Genomic DNA, 13,301 nt, shown 5'->3' on the forward strand with positions numbered 1-13,301 from the left:
GACGTCACACCTTGGTTAAAGTTTTGCATGCAAGTACATATGGCTTTCATTTAAGGGCATATAGCTTTGAAACTTTCTTTTTCTTTTTCTAGGTCAATTACCAACCTTACGGGGTCAACTCCCATAACTCTGACATGTATTTTGGCCAAATTATGCCCCCCTTTTGACTTAGAAAATCCTGGTTACAGTTTTATGTGCAAGTTCCTATCCCCAAAACTAATGCAGATATTGAATTGAAACTTCATGTGTGTCTTTGGGGTTATAAAACTAGGTGATAGCATCAAGTCCCATAATGTGCCATGCATTTTGGTCAAATTATGCCCCCTTTTGGACATTAAGAAAATTGTGGTTAAAGTTTTGCGTGCAAATACATAATATTATAGCTATTACTTAAAAGGTATATAGCTTTGAAACTTATTTTTTCTTTTTCTAGGTCAATTTCCAACCTCACTGGGTAAAGTCCCATAACTCTGACTTGTGTTTTAGCAAATTATGCCTACTTTTGGACTTGGAAAATCTTGGTTAAAGTTTTGCATGCATGTTACTGTCTCCAAAACTAATGCAGATATTGAAGTGAACATGTGTCTTTGGGGTTATAAAACTAGGTGATAGCATCACATCCCATAGCTCTGACATGCATTTTGGCCAAATGATACCCCCTTTTGATCTTTGAAAATCCGGGTTTAGGTTTTGCATGCAAGTTACTCTCTCCAAAACTAATGCAGATACTGGATTGAAACTCTATTGATATTTTAACATTTATGGTAATATTTATGATATGAATAGTCGAGCATTGGCTGTCTTACGGACAGCTCTTGTTCAACATGCCCATGCACTGTAGGAAAGTACGGGTATGATGGTAAAATGTAACTTTTTTCTGGTTTTGACACAATTTCTCTATTTTATATCAGATCTTACTTATCCCCTGCAAAACTAACTGGTCATTTTCCTTAAAGGTTCAGGTGGTTAAGTGTTAACCTTTAGCCTACTGGCCGTAAGTTATAGTAATTCTGCCTTGGCGTCTGTGCTATAATCAGAGTGGGCATCAAAGGTTTAAGTCCCATCTGTCCATCAGTCAGTCTGTGTGTCACACAAACCAAGGTCCTATGATAATTTAAAGAAGTACAAGAAGATGTTTTCATGAAACTTTATACAAGACAGATCAGTCTACCAAATCGAATGTAAGCCTCCCCTGGTCTAGTAGTCCAAATATAAATAGTGCATTTTTTAATTTTCTCTAACAGTTGGATACTGTCCACTGGTCCATCTGTCCATCTGTCTATCCTGTAAATCACAAACTGTGGATTCTGTTATAATAACATTTAAAGTACAGGAGATTTTTTTTCATAAAACTGGGGAAATATCAAGAAATAATTTTGAGAATATGCAGGTCTTCCAGTTAAATTTCAGTTTAAAACATTTGCATCTCATGGCAGCAAATAGGACAAACGCTCCTTCAAGTATGTTTTTTTTTTTTGTGCTGTTGGACTACAGTTGACAGAGTGGTCAAGACCACTGGCTTTGAATCACTAAGTCTTGCCCCGGATCACTTTTTGTTTCAAGCCCAGCTTGGGTCTTCATGTAAGAAGCCATCCAGATAGCATGCATAAGATTGATGGTTCTACCCAAGTGTCCACCTATGCCTGGAGTGGCACCTGTGTTCTTTCTCCACCATCTGGAGGTCTCCGTGGCAGAGTAGTTAAGGTCACTGACTTCAAATCACTTGCCCCTCACTGATGTGGGTTCGAGCTTCAATTGGAGCGTTGAATTTTTCATTTGAGGAAGCAATCCAGCTGGCTCATGGAAAGTCAGTGGTTCTACCCAAGTGCCTGCTCATGATGAAATAATGCACAGAGAGGCACCTGGGGTCTTCGTCCATGATGAAAACTTGAAAGTCGCCATATGACCTATAATAATTGTGTCAATGAAAAAAAAAATTCCCCCAAAACAACAACTGATAAATAATATTTAAGTCTGCATTGGCTTGACTTCCTTACCTACCTGCAGAAATGTTTGTAGTATTTTGGGAGTGTTTAGCCACAAAAGCTTCAAAAGAGGCTGATCATATTTGCCCAGTACAGACATTTTTTGAAATAGTCTTTTGAACAGTACAACTTTAAATCATTTTTTATCAGACAGATGTATTATAACATGTTAAGTTTTCTTTAGACAGACCTTTTATAGGTTTTAAAATCAATTGGTAATCGATACAAGAAATAAATAGCTCTATTTAAAGCTGTTTAAATATTCATGACAGTTGTGTAGGATTATCAGATAAAGGTATTAAATCTGTGGAGATTAAAGTGAAATACCTGTCCTGAAATACCATAAGATAAAGAATAAAAGTGGTTTATAGATATAATAGCAGTTTTGGCATCTAGGCTTGTCATATGTCAAGTATTTTTATGAAGCATAAATGTTTAATCCATTGTTTACATTATGATAATTTTTTAACCCCAAAATTTATTCACAGACCATACTGAACATTTATACCAATAATCAAAAGTAAAGTTAAAGGTTTCTTACTTATCTTTATAAATATCTGTCTTCTGGATCTCAGGCCAGAAGACAATATGTTTGAAGTTATATGTTCTCCACCCCTTGATGCATGTTTTGAAGATGTCCGTTACTACATGTAGTTAGTATTGGTACAGAATTTAGGCACTTCCGTTCTATTTGAATATGTTGTTGGAATGACAGAAAAGCAAAAATGTACAGATTTACATACTATAATCAGTTGTTCCTTTCTGATCATTTCAGTTGCCACACCTCGTGTTCAAGAACTGGCAAGACACAGACCGCCAAGCAAACACTGGATGGGCGACAGGTAAACAAGTGAAAAGTTTCTTCTTAAAAGTTGTAGATTAAATTGTTGTTGTAAAGGTCAGGGAAGCAGATGCAGTTGGTGCTTTTACCAGTTTTTAAGTAAGTCCACCATTGTATGAAGTACAAAAGCTACTGATAAGTCTCTTTGGTTATCTCATCCTTGTAATGGTAAAAACACATCTTAGAAATTCCTTCCAGTTGGTTTTTGACCATACTATCAAAGAGATGCTTGCCTCTGCAGTGACTCTTAGTTATAATTTAGTTTGCAAGGAAAGACTTATCATAATGATTGAAAAAAAAGGGTCAGCTGGTTTAATTGGCAACTGGGAAAAAATGGTGATGCTCCTTTGAGGAAGTACAGACATGACCTTAGCAGGTTTCGAACCCTTGATCACCAGATTGGATGGCAGATACCCAATCTGACTAAAGTACATGACCTTCCTGATGGCAGCCCATTCAAATTCATCTTTCAGTATATTCGGATTTCCAATATTGTTATTTTTAGCGCGACTATACGAAGTATGGAGAGCTGTCCTACTCGCCCTGGCATCGGCTTCCTTCCGCGTCCGGACCTTGGTTAAAGTTTTGATGCACTTTCTCTTTATCTCTGTAATTGCTAGATGTATTTGTTTCCACCTTTAAAATAGTTATTCTTCATCATCACCCACATCATATGGCACAAGGGCCATAACTCTCACACCAATATTTCATGAAATATCTCCCTTTTTTACATAGAATTTCAGCTTAAATTTTAATGCACTTTCACTCTATCTCAGTTATTACTAAATGGATTTGATTCCAACTGAAAGTAGTTGTACCATATCATCTCCCACATCATATGACACAAGGTCAATAACTCTGGTGCCAATATTTATTGAATAATCCCCCCTTTTACATAGAATTTCAGGTTAAAGTTTTGATGCACTTTCACTCTATCTCAGTTATTACTAAATGGATTTGATTCAAACTTAAAATAGTTGTTCAACATCATCACTCACATCATATGACACAAGGGCCATAACTCTTGTACCAATATTTCCTGAGTTTCCCCCCTTTTTTACTTAGAATTTTAGGTTAAAGTTTTGATGCTCTTTTCACTATATCTCAGTTGTTACTAAATGGATTTGATTCAAACTTAAAATATTTGTTCCACCTTATCACCCACATCATATGACACAAGATGCATAACTCTGGCACCAATTTTTCATGAATTATGCCCCCTTTTACTTAGAATTTCAGGTTTAAAGTTTTGATGCATTTCCACTATATCTCAGTTATTACTAAAAGGATTTGATTCAAACTTGAAGTAGTTGTTCCACATCATCACCCACATCATATGACACAAGGTGCATAACCAATATTTTATAAATTATGCCCCCTTTTTGCTTAGATTTTTACTTATTTAGTGTTTTGATACACTTTATCTTTATTTCTCTTATTACTTAATATTTTTGACACAGACTCAAGCTATTGTGCAATATCTTCATCCACCATTGGAGTCATTAAACAAACCTATTTGAACCAACCAGGCTTAACCTTCAAATGGCACCGATTGAAAAAAAAACATGAGGGCGCAGTCATGATGTTGTCATCTTAAGAATTATAAACCCATGATAATCATATTATCAAAAACTGGAATCCCAGGCTAAATATACATTTTTTTCAACCTCTGCTTTTACTTTCAAAATGTTCAAATCTAGGCTCTGATTGGCTAGCTGAAAGGTCATCTGAACATGACCCTCTATCGGTTGTCTTCAGATCCTATACACAGAATTTAATAGATGATTTTAATCAGATTGGGTAGATACCCTGATTTTCCTTTTCAGTGAGGCTTTTCAAAAGGAAGCGTTAAATGGTTAAAGGACTCATGTAGTATTGTAGAAGGCATTTCATGGAATTAATAAATCATTTTATCATTCATCTCTCATCAACCATGTTTCAGACCATCGCCTGTATGTGTAAAACAATCAGCCCTAAACAGCTTAGTGTCTGAACGCATCAAAACATTAAGTCTACCAAACCTGCTTTCACCATTATATCAATTTGATCGACCACAACCTGTCCCTGTGAGCAAGAAAGCATTGAAAGCAAAGCTTACATCAAGTGTAGAGTACCTTGCCAAACCCAGATACACACAGGAAGAGGAAGAGGATAGATTTAAGCGATTTTTTATTGAGGAAAAACAACTACCCAACATTCCAGATGCAGCTAAATTTTACCAACCGGTGAGCAATCGGTTAATGACAATAGCACTTCCACGTATAGAACATCTTGAGACATCAAATCCATTAGAAATGCCTGACCCATTTGCAGTGAAATCTCATGCCCTGAACGCAGTGTTGTCAAAAAGAGTAAATGAGCTGTCAAGCCCAAGGATTACAAATTGTACACAAATTTACAATGCATACAAAGTCTCTGAAAAGGCTCTAAAGGCCAAATGTACGTCGAGACTGAAAGAACTTTGTGTTCCAGTTGCAAGCAGACAACGTACAAAGAAAGTGGAAAAGAAGTCAAAGAAGAAACCATTTCGTTTGTGAAATTCTGTTTGTTTTAGAGAAGAAATGTGAATTTAAATTTTCCTAACTTTTGATCTCTGTGTAAAATTCAGGCTTTCATAAGTCATATTCTGCAATCTTTTTTGATTCCACAAGGTGATTATATTGTATGGTTCTTCATGTCTATCATTTAGTATAAAACACTGCCATATCTTTATTTAATATAAAACACTGCCATACCTTTGTAATAGCTTACTGATGTTCAGTTCTCATTGTAAGAAAGTAGGGTGTTTTTTTCCTTTCTTTTTGGTAAGGGTCTCAGAATGTATGTCAAATTATTTCAAATATATGTAGAGAGTGGGAATACATGTACAATTCGAATGCACAACACACCACATAGTATAGATTGCTGCACTCATTACATGGGTTGTATAACTATGCCTTTTACACAGGCATTACACATTTTTATAACCTCTCGGCACTGTTATTGCACATGAGTTTCACAGGTAGTGTACCGTAATCAGTGTCATGCCTGCTTTGGTATGAAGAATTAGAAAAGTAGCGGAAACAGTTTCTTTGGTTGATCGGAAAATGTCTGTGTACACAAGGAAGGATGACATGGACTTCTGTACTCCTGATTCTTCAGACGATGTGAAATCATTGTAAAATAACTTAACTTGCTTCAGGGATACAGAGATTTATTACAGACTTTAGAGGAGGGATTTCCTATGACCATAGTTGCTGTTCAGAAATACGGTGACTTCCTCCCATGTGCAAGTATTTTCAGTGATGCAACATCAAGCTTTTCACACTTTTGAAGACCGAGGGAACAAGCACACACTGGTCTAGATGACCATGCCTTTTGACAATGGGGAACCAGTATAAATCAACAAATTAACACAACAACAGACAGTGTGCTAAATAAGAATTCTGATTATAACTGAAGTGGACTTGGATGAAAGGAAAATGTATCAGTGAAATCACAATGTAACAAGAAAAATTCCCCAGTGTAGTTTTTCTTCATATTATTTTTTATTCATGTCATTATTTCATTAGCCAAAACTTTTTAAGATTTAAGAAGAAAACTGTTATCCTCATCTGAATATTTATGATGTGAAAATAAGATTTTAACATATAGCTCGTTTGTATTGCAGTATAAAGAAAACTGATACAGTTTGTATACACGATTATGCAAACCTATTTTTTGTAAACAGCAGGATCTTTCACTTGTTGGTAACAGCTAAAATCTCCAAGTAGTTTGAAATGCAGGTTTTGTGCTGTAATTTCATGCACCCATCTAATCTCTTTTAAGTCTTAGATTTATTTGAATAGGCCCAGTGTAGATTTTAATTACACTTTTCATTTGCAGGCTTAAAATTCATCGTTCATACCCATCATGCATCACTGTGTCATTAAAGCAACTGTGACTTTCTTTACTAATAGGGGAAAATGTTCACGAAGGGTGGCTTCTGTTGTTAACTACAGTATCAAAGTTTTAGGCAATAGATAGGCTTTTTTGTATTCAGAAATAAACTATACTTGTGTGGATGGCAGACACTAAGTAAGTTAACATTAAACAATATTTAAGTACCTGCATGGTGTAATAACTGTCAAGGATTTAAAAAGTTTTATGAAAAAATTGCCACGTGTGTACAAGTAAAAGTATAGGGAATTTTAGATGAATGTCCACCAATGTTCTTCTTGTGAATAAGTTTTTTTACATGAAAATTTAAGTTGAGAGTGGCTTTTTTGATTTCTCATTCCAGGAGATATCCGCAACAGTGTACACATTATTTCAAATTTTACAGACCTTGCTGTAGTGAACTTAAAATGTTCAAGATTTTATGGGCTATAGTATTAGTAAATGTTTTATTACATTGTATAGAGTAGAAGGTTATGGTGTTGCACTTATGTGTGTTTAAACATTTTTCAGGATAACACCAATGTGGCCTGTTTCGGATGAAGCCAAAAATGCTCCGACGACAGAACGAATCATGCTGCTGAGCCGTCATAAAACATTTTATGACCATAAATTGGAACGATCTCCATACATGAGCGTCTCAGACTCAGCTAAACGGGCAACACCAAGTCAGCGATTGGAACAACTCGCAGTACCAAAGCAACGTCAAGACCGTTTTGGAATTTATGAAACAGAATGGGGTCAGTATAATCCAGTTTCACCGGCAGCTATGAAGGCTTCACATACCGAACGAATTGAGTCACTTGCTCAGTCAAAAGGTTACCATAAAAATTTTCAGGATGAACGCAGTATACAATGGACAGTTGGCAATTCGGCTCTAAACGCGATCGCTACATTGAGAATGCAGCAGTTAGCACGTCCAAGAAGTAGAACAATGATAAGAGACGATTATGATCCATATAGAATTTCACCATCTGCAAAACGGGCTCGGTGCACACCTAGAATAGATGAGTTGTGCGTTCCACTTCCGAGAAAAGTAAGACAAAAGAAAGTTGTTTAAGTATTGTTTGTTATTGAAAAGTTGTTGATTAAAAAAGGCTAAAATATTTATGTTATATTTTCATTTTAAGTTTATAAAATATCTTTGTGTTTAAATTTGTTGCCTGAATTCAAACTGTTAAGATTTTGTTAAACTTCTTTATTTAAAGGTATATTTTCACTTCAGACATGCTGAGTTGTTCCAAAAGGTTTGGTAAATTTGAAAATGTGACATTAATGCCTGTGAATTCCTGTATAAACTTGTAATTCTGTTGGTTTTGATGTGTTTATTGAGGATTTGTAAAATTTGATTTATACAGAAAATTCAGACTTTCAAAACATTTTTCTGCTGTCAGTAAATTTTTATGTTATTTGCTCAGTAGAGAGCGCACAGCTCACAGGGTGTTCAGTCCCCATGTGAGGTGTGTGTTCTCCGTGACGATTTGACCAAAAAAAAAGCTGTGTCTGAAGTCATTTTGTCCTCCGCCTCGGATTCATGTGGAAAAGTTAGCAGTTACTTGTGGAGAACAGGTTAGTACTGGTACAGAATCCAGGAGCACTGTGTAGGTGCCCACTGTCCACCGTGGCATAACTGAAGTACTGTTGTAAATGGTGCTAAACTGAAAACATACAAACTGCTTGTTTAAAGGTACAGTCATGAATAATTTTTTTGCAACACTTCAAAATTTCATTGAGGGAAAAATAACATTTTAGACAATCTAGATTTTTGAAAATTTGAATGTTTGTTGTTGCATAACAAGTGTAATCTGGTTATGGTGGCGCAGAACAAATGATGCATTTAATCACCAGGTTTTACCTTATATGGTAATATAAATGGTGGTCTTGTTTTCAGGTGATCTCAGAAAAAAATAATTATAATTCAGTTTTGTAGATTACAAGGAACAGTTATAATACCTTGATATTTTTAAGACATGACTTGTAGGACATGCAAAAAGAGCATAATGCTTGCTTCCACGTCAGTTGCTTTTGTTGGAAATTTCCTGATTCAAGGATACCAGCCTGATCCTCCAAACCGTGTGATAACATTTTAAAGAAATCTTGCTTCAAAATTCATCTATACAAATTTCTCTAGTTTTGTACATTGTTTTTTTTTTTTTTTAAAGTGGACCAAAATGTAACTTTTCCAAAAAGGTCATTTATCACATGATTTGCAAACCTTTTTTGAAGTTTGTAGTAGTAATGTAATTGGTTAAATGGAAATGAGGTTAGTTTTCGGCTATGGCTAAAATGTTAGTATTTGCATATTTCAGTGATAAATTTTTGTTTACATGTTTAATATTATATGGGTATTATTTCGTTGTTTTTTTTTAATTAAGTTTCCTGCCAGCAATTTACATTATGTAGTTTAGAATTTACTTTTTTTTTTTCAAGCTTTTAGGATATGCTTTAAACTTTAAAGGAAAGCTTTGCTTGGTCCAGTCTGATTTGACTGTGTAAAATTATTACAATAATTGGCATTTTGAATATAATTTCAGTGGCCTAAGTCTGTTTATGTCCTCCTTGCTACAGAAAGTAGTATAGGATAGCAAGCCATTTAGGCAATATGTAAACGCTTAAGTTCTAGAGTAATTTAAATACAAATTTTAAATATATTAAGTTAGTACATGCCAGACTGGCGTCAAAGTGATGTTGTATTATATTGTAGTATATACGGTAATTTATGTTGTATTCCGCGTTTGACGTGCTGCACTTTATGATCTGGTGAACTTCTTGACACACATACTTTTGGATAAATTCAAATTTATTTGCTATTTTTTGGTGACCAGATTCCTTTACAACTTCTCATTTTAAGAGAGAAAACTAGTGTATCTATAATATGTATGCAGTGAAGAGAAATATTGGTAAAACATTCAAGACATAAAGTAATGACCAGAAATTGTGTAAAAGTCAGTGGCTTCATTTTATATCATTTTAACTGATGAAAACAAATCAGATTCTGTCTTTTATTTCAAACAGTCTTTTCAAGAATTTTACCAGATATATTCATATCGTTTGCTGTGATTTTGTTATAACTGTTCACGTGCAATATGTAGCTTTCCTCACCTAGTGACGTCCTATCAGTATTCCATATATTGTTGTGTATTTCTTGTTATTAGGCCAAAAATACGACATTTGCTTCCTGTCCATCAGTCTGACTTTATTTTAAAGTCAGGCTTCTAGTTTTTATTTGCAAACCGCTTTGCTTTGTACTTTTGAAGTACAATTCCACAGATATTTGAAGGAAAAAAGACAATATTTTTCCCTGTTTCTGATAAGGGTACTTGAAGCAGATCCATATTTTATTGTTTGGCCTATGTGTGAATTGTTTTCATTATTTTCAACATTTGATTTTGCCATCTTTACCACATGCGGCAGTATTGTTAAATGGTAAACAAACTGGTCAATGCAAAAAGGAATTAATTGTTTTTTGTATGTTTGTTTGGCCTAGTTGATTGTTTTTTGCACTGACCTTTTTGAAATATATATATATGTGTTGATTATATATCTGGGTTTGATGTATATTAAGGTTATGTGTGTCATCTCACATGTAGACTCTGTGTTAAACTAACGGCAGATTCAAATCAGTTTCTGGATTAAAATAAACTCCATGTGGTCACTAGAGAAACATTATTTTATATATTGAAAATTTAAAATAATACACCAACATGCAGTTTGGATTTATTTCATGAAAGAATCCTGCCATCTTTTCTGCATGTCTTTATATGTGATATGGCTCAAATAACAGTGTTTGGTTTTAAAATTATCCATGTACATTAACTTTGTTTACAGTCCTGACATTAGAGAAGAAAAATAGTGGTATATTGAAATTCCAATGAAAATGAAAACTATAGAATTGTTGTAGTAAATTGTTTTATAATCAAATACTTCGTGTTGTTATGACCATTGCTCAGTATTTATTTCACAGTATTACATAGCATAGTCAAATTTTGCTGTTAGTTGTTTATATACACAATTAAGATATATTTTACACAATTAAATTATATTTTACACAATAAAGGTATATTTAATAGATATATTTACACAATTAATTGGTGCACGATACTAGCAGGAATGTAGCCTTAGTTTGTATAGTAGCAAAGAGAAAAATGGCATTAGAATAACATGGTAGTTGCAAACTATGACACCGTAAAGAAACTGTCAGTAGCTACAGAATAGTAGTTTGAAATTATGCCTTTGAGAACTTACAGCAAGATATAGCACTGTATTCATGAATATCAATTCATGAAATGAAGTAAATTCAGAAAGATTTTGAAAAAAAAAACTTTCCTTTTTTGGAAAAAATAATGTTTTTTTTTTTTGCTGTCATATTGCTGGTGTACACAAACTTACAGAATTAAGGATATTACTTAGATAGTTTATCAAGCTTGTTCTGTATCTTGCCTGAGTTATTGTCTATAATTAAAATGATTTCTTTTATGTTTAGGGATATTGTAATTGTTTTGTCTCATGTAGGAATTTTCAAAGTTTTTATATGTAGCAGAACCTATTTATTTTCAGAGTTACCGTATAACGGGTATTTTCTATCTGCTGCTAATTTATACTATTTTTCACGACCAAATCAAATTTGTAAATATTGGCCTCGTATAAATTTGCCGTGTAAAGTCAAGTAAACTGGTAGACCTTGTGATTTCGTAAATTTTAAAATCGTATATAATAAAATCATGTGTTTTTAACCCAAATGCGTCAACTTTTACAGCAGTAAAAATAACCCGTTATACGATACTTTCTATAAATATAATGTCTGTGACAGTGAATTATATACAACCCAAAGTTTATTATATGCACAGTGTCTCAATAAAAAGGATCATCTCACAATGTATAAAATCTTTTGTTTATATTCAATAGCAAACTTTTTTGTACATTTTATGAAGCTTATTTCAGCTTCATTGAAATTAAGAGGACCGGTACAAAACGAACTTAATGGCATTCATGTCACCCAACTTTTGAAAATAAGAACAGCTTAACACCAGTAAAATTTTTGTAGATTTCACAATAGTAAACTTTCTGTAGAAATTCGTTTCTACAATTTGTTGGAAGTGATACAAAGATTAAAGAAAGATACTTAACTGGCTTGCTTAAAATTGTCACAGTAACTACATGTTATACCAGTATTACAATATCTGACTTAATGTGGCATTTCCAGATTTTAGTAGCATAGATACATTGTCTCACTGCAACAACATATTATATAATTATCTGTTTTACATTATCATGTTTTACTATGCACTGGTTTGTAAAAACTTTTGTTATAATTTAGTCATATATATTTGTTTTTTTTGCTATATAATTATATCAAAGCTATCTGTGATGTTTGTATATCTTTCGTGATACTTTTTGTTGTGGTTTGATCAAATAAAAGTTTTCTTTTTTGCAAATGTGTGATTTGTCTTCTTTTTAAGAAAATAACTAGCAAGTTTTTGAGAAATGAGCGAATTTTATATGGAAGCGTGACTGCAAAACTACTGCCCTCACCTTTACACCTCTGAGCAGGCCTGTAGCTGACTAAGTATAAGGGTATGTGGTCTGTTTGTGATAATGTGCAGACAGGTTAAATTTTCAGAGACTTAAAACGAAGTTACCTTCCACAGGCCAGCACAAGGAACATATTTATATGTTACAAACAGCAACTTTATCCTTTTGATCTGTAGTTTATACCTCCCATTACCAGTAAGATACTGCATTGTAGTTTGCTTTTTATCTCCCGTTTTGGAAAAACAGGATGCATCTTTAAACATGGCATATAGGTAGATGGCAACGAGATGATGTGCAGAGCAGTTGAATCAGCTCTGTAGGTCAAAAGTCAAGGTCAGAAATTGAGCTAAAAGGTCAAAATTGTCCATCATATTTTGTGTCTGTTTAGCATAACTAAATAACCATGCAAGGTATTGACTTCAAACTTGGCATGTAGGTAGGTGGCGATGAGATGATGTGCAGAGCACATGAACTAGGTCTGTAGGTCAAAGGTAAAGGTCACAAATTGAGCTCAAATGTCAAATCTCTGTCTGTCATATTTAGTGTCCGAGCATAACTCATTAACCGTTTAAGGTATTGACTTCAAACTTGAAATTAATATAGGTAGAAGTAGTAGTGATGAGACGATGTGCAGAAAATATGAGCCTGGTCAGTAGGTTTAAGGTCAAGATCACAAATTGAGCTCTAAGGTCAAATGTCTGTCATATTTAGTGTCTGGAGCATAACCTATTAATCTTCCAAGGTATTGACTTCAAACTTTGGATGTAGGTAGGTGGTGATGAGGTGATGTGCAGAGTGCATGAACCTGGGTGGAAGGTCAAGGTCATCTGCCCATCATGTTTCATGTCCAGAGCATAACTTAAAAACTGTTAGAGGTATGACTTGAAACTTGGAATATTGGCAGGTGGTGATGAGATGCAACTATCTACATTTACAACCCCCAGTCTCCTTGCCATTTTTTTTTTTAATTTAGTTCTTTGCCATTTAGTATCCTGTCACCATCACCGCACACATACACCCTTCTTTCC

General features: G+C 34.2%; 1 protein-coding gene across 2 annotated transcripts in view; it reads left to right on the forward strand.

Moving 5' to 3' along the window:
- LOC123539678 (testicular haploid expressed gene protein-like) overlaps window positions 1-12,176 on the forward strand; it is a 25,661-nt gene extending 13,485 nt beyond the window's left edge. For both annotated transcript variants that reach the window (XM_045324398.2, XM_053527355.1), the window contains 2 exons: window positions 2,761-2,827; window positions 7,255-12,176. In XM_045324398.2, coding sequence (XP_045180333.2) covers window positions 2,761-2,827; window positions 7,255-7,801 — 614 coding nt within the window. In that variant the 3' untranslated portion in view covers window positions 7,802-12,176. The remainder of the gene's footprint in view (window positions 1-2,760; window positions 2,828-7,254) is intronic.
- The last annotated feature ends 1,125 nt before the right edge of the window (window positions 12,177-13,301 follow it).

This window comes from Mercenaria mercenaria, chromosome 16, assembly GCF_021730395.1.
Source record: "Mercenaria mercenaria strain notata chromosome 16, MADL_Memer_1, whole genome shotgun sequence".
NCBI lineage: Eukaryota > Metazoa > Mollusca > Bivalvia > Venerida > Veneridae > Mercenaria > Mercenaria mercenaria.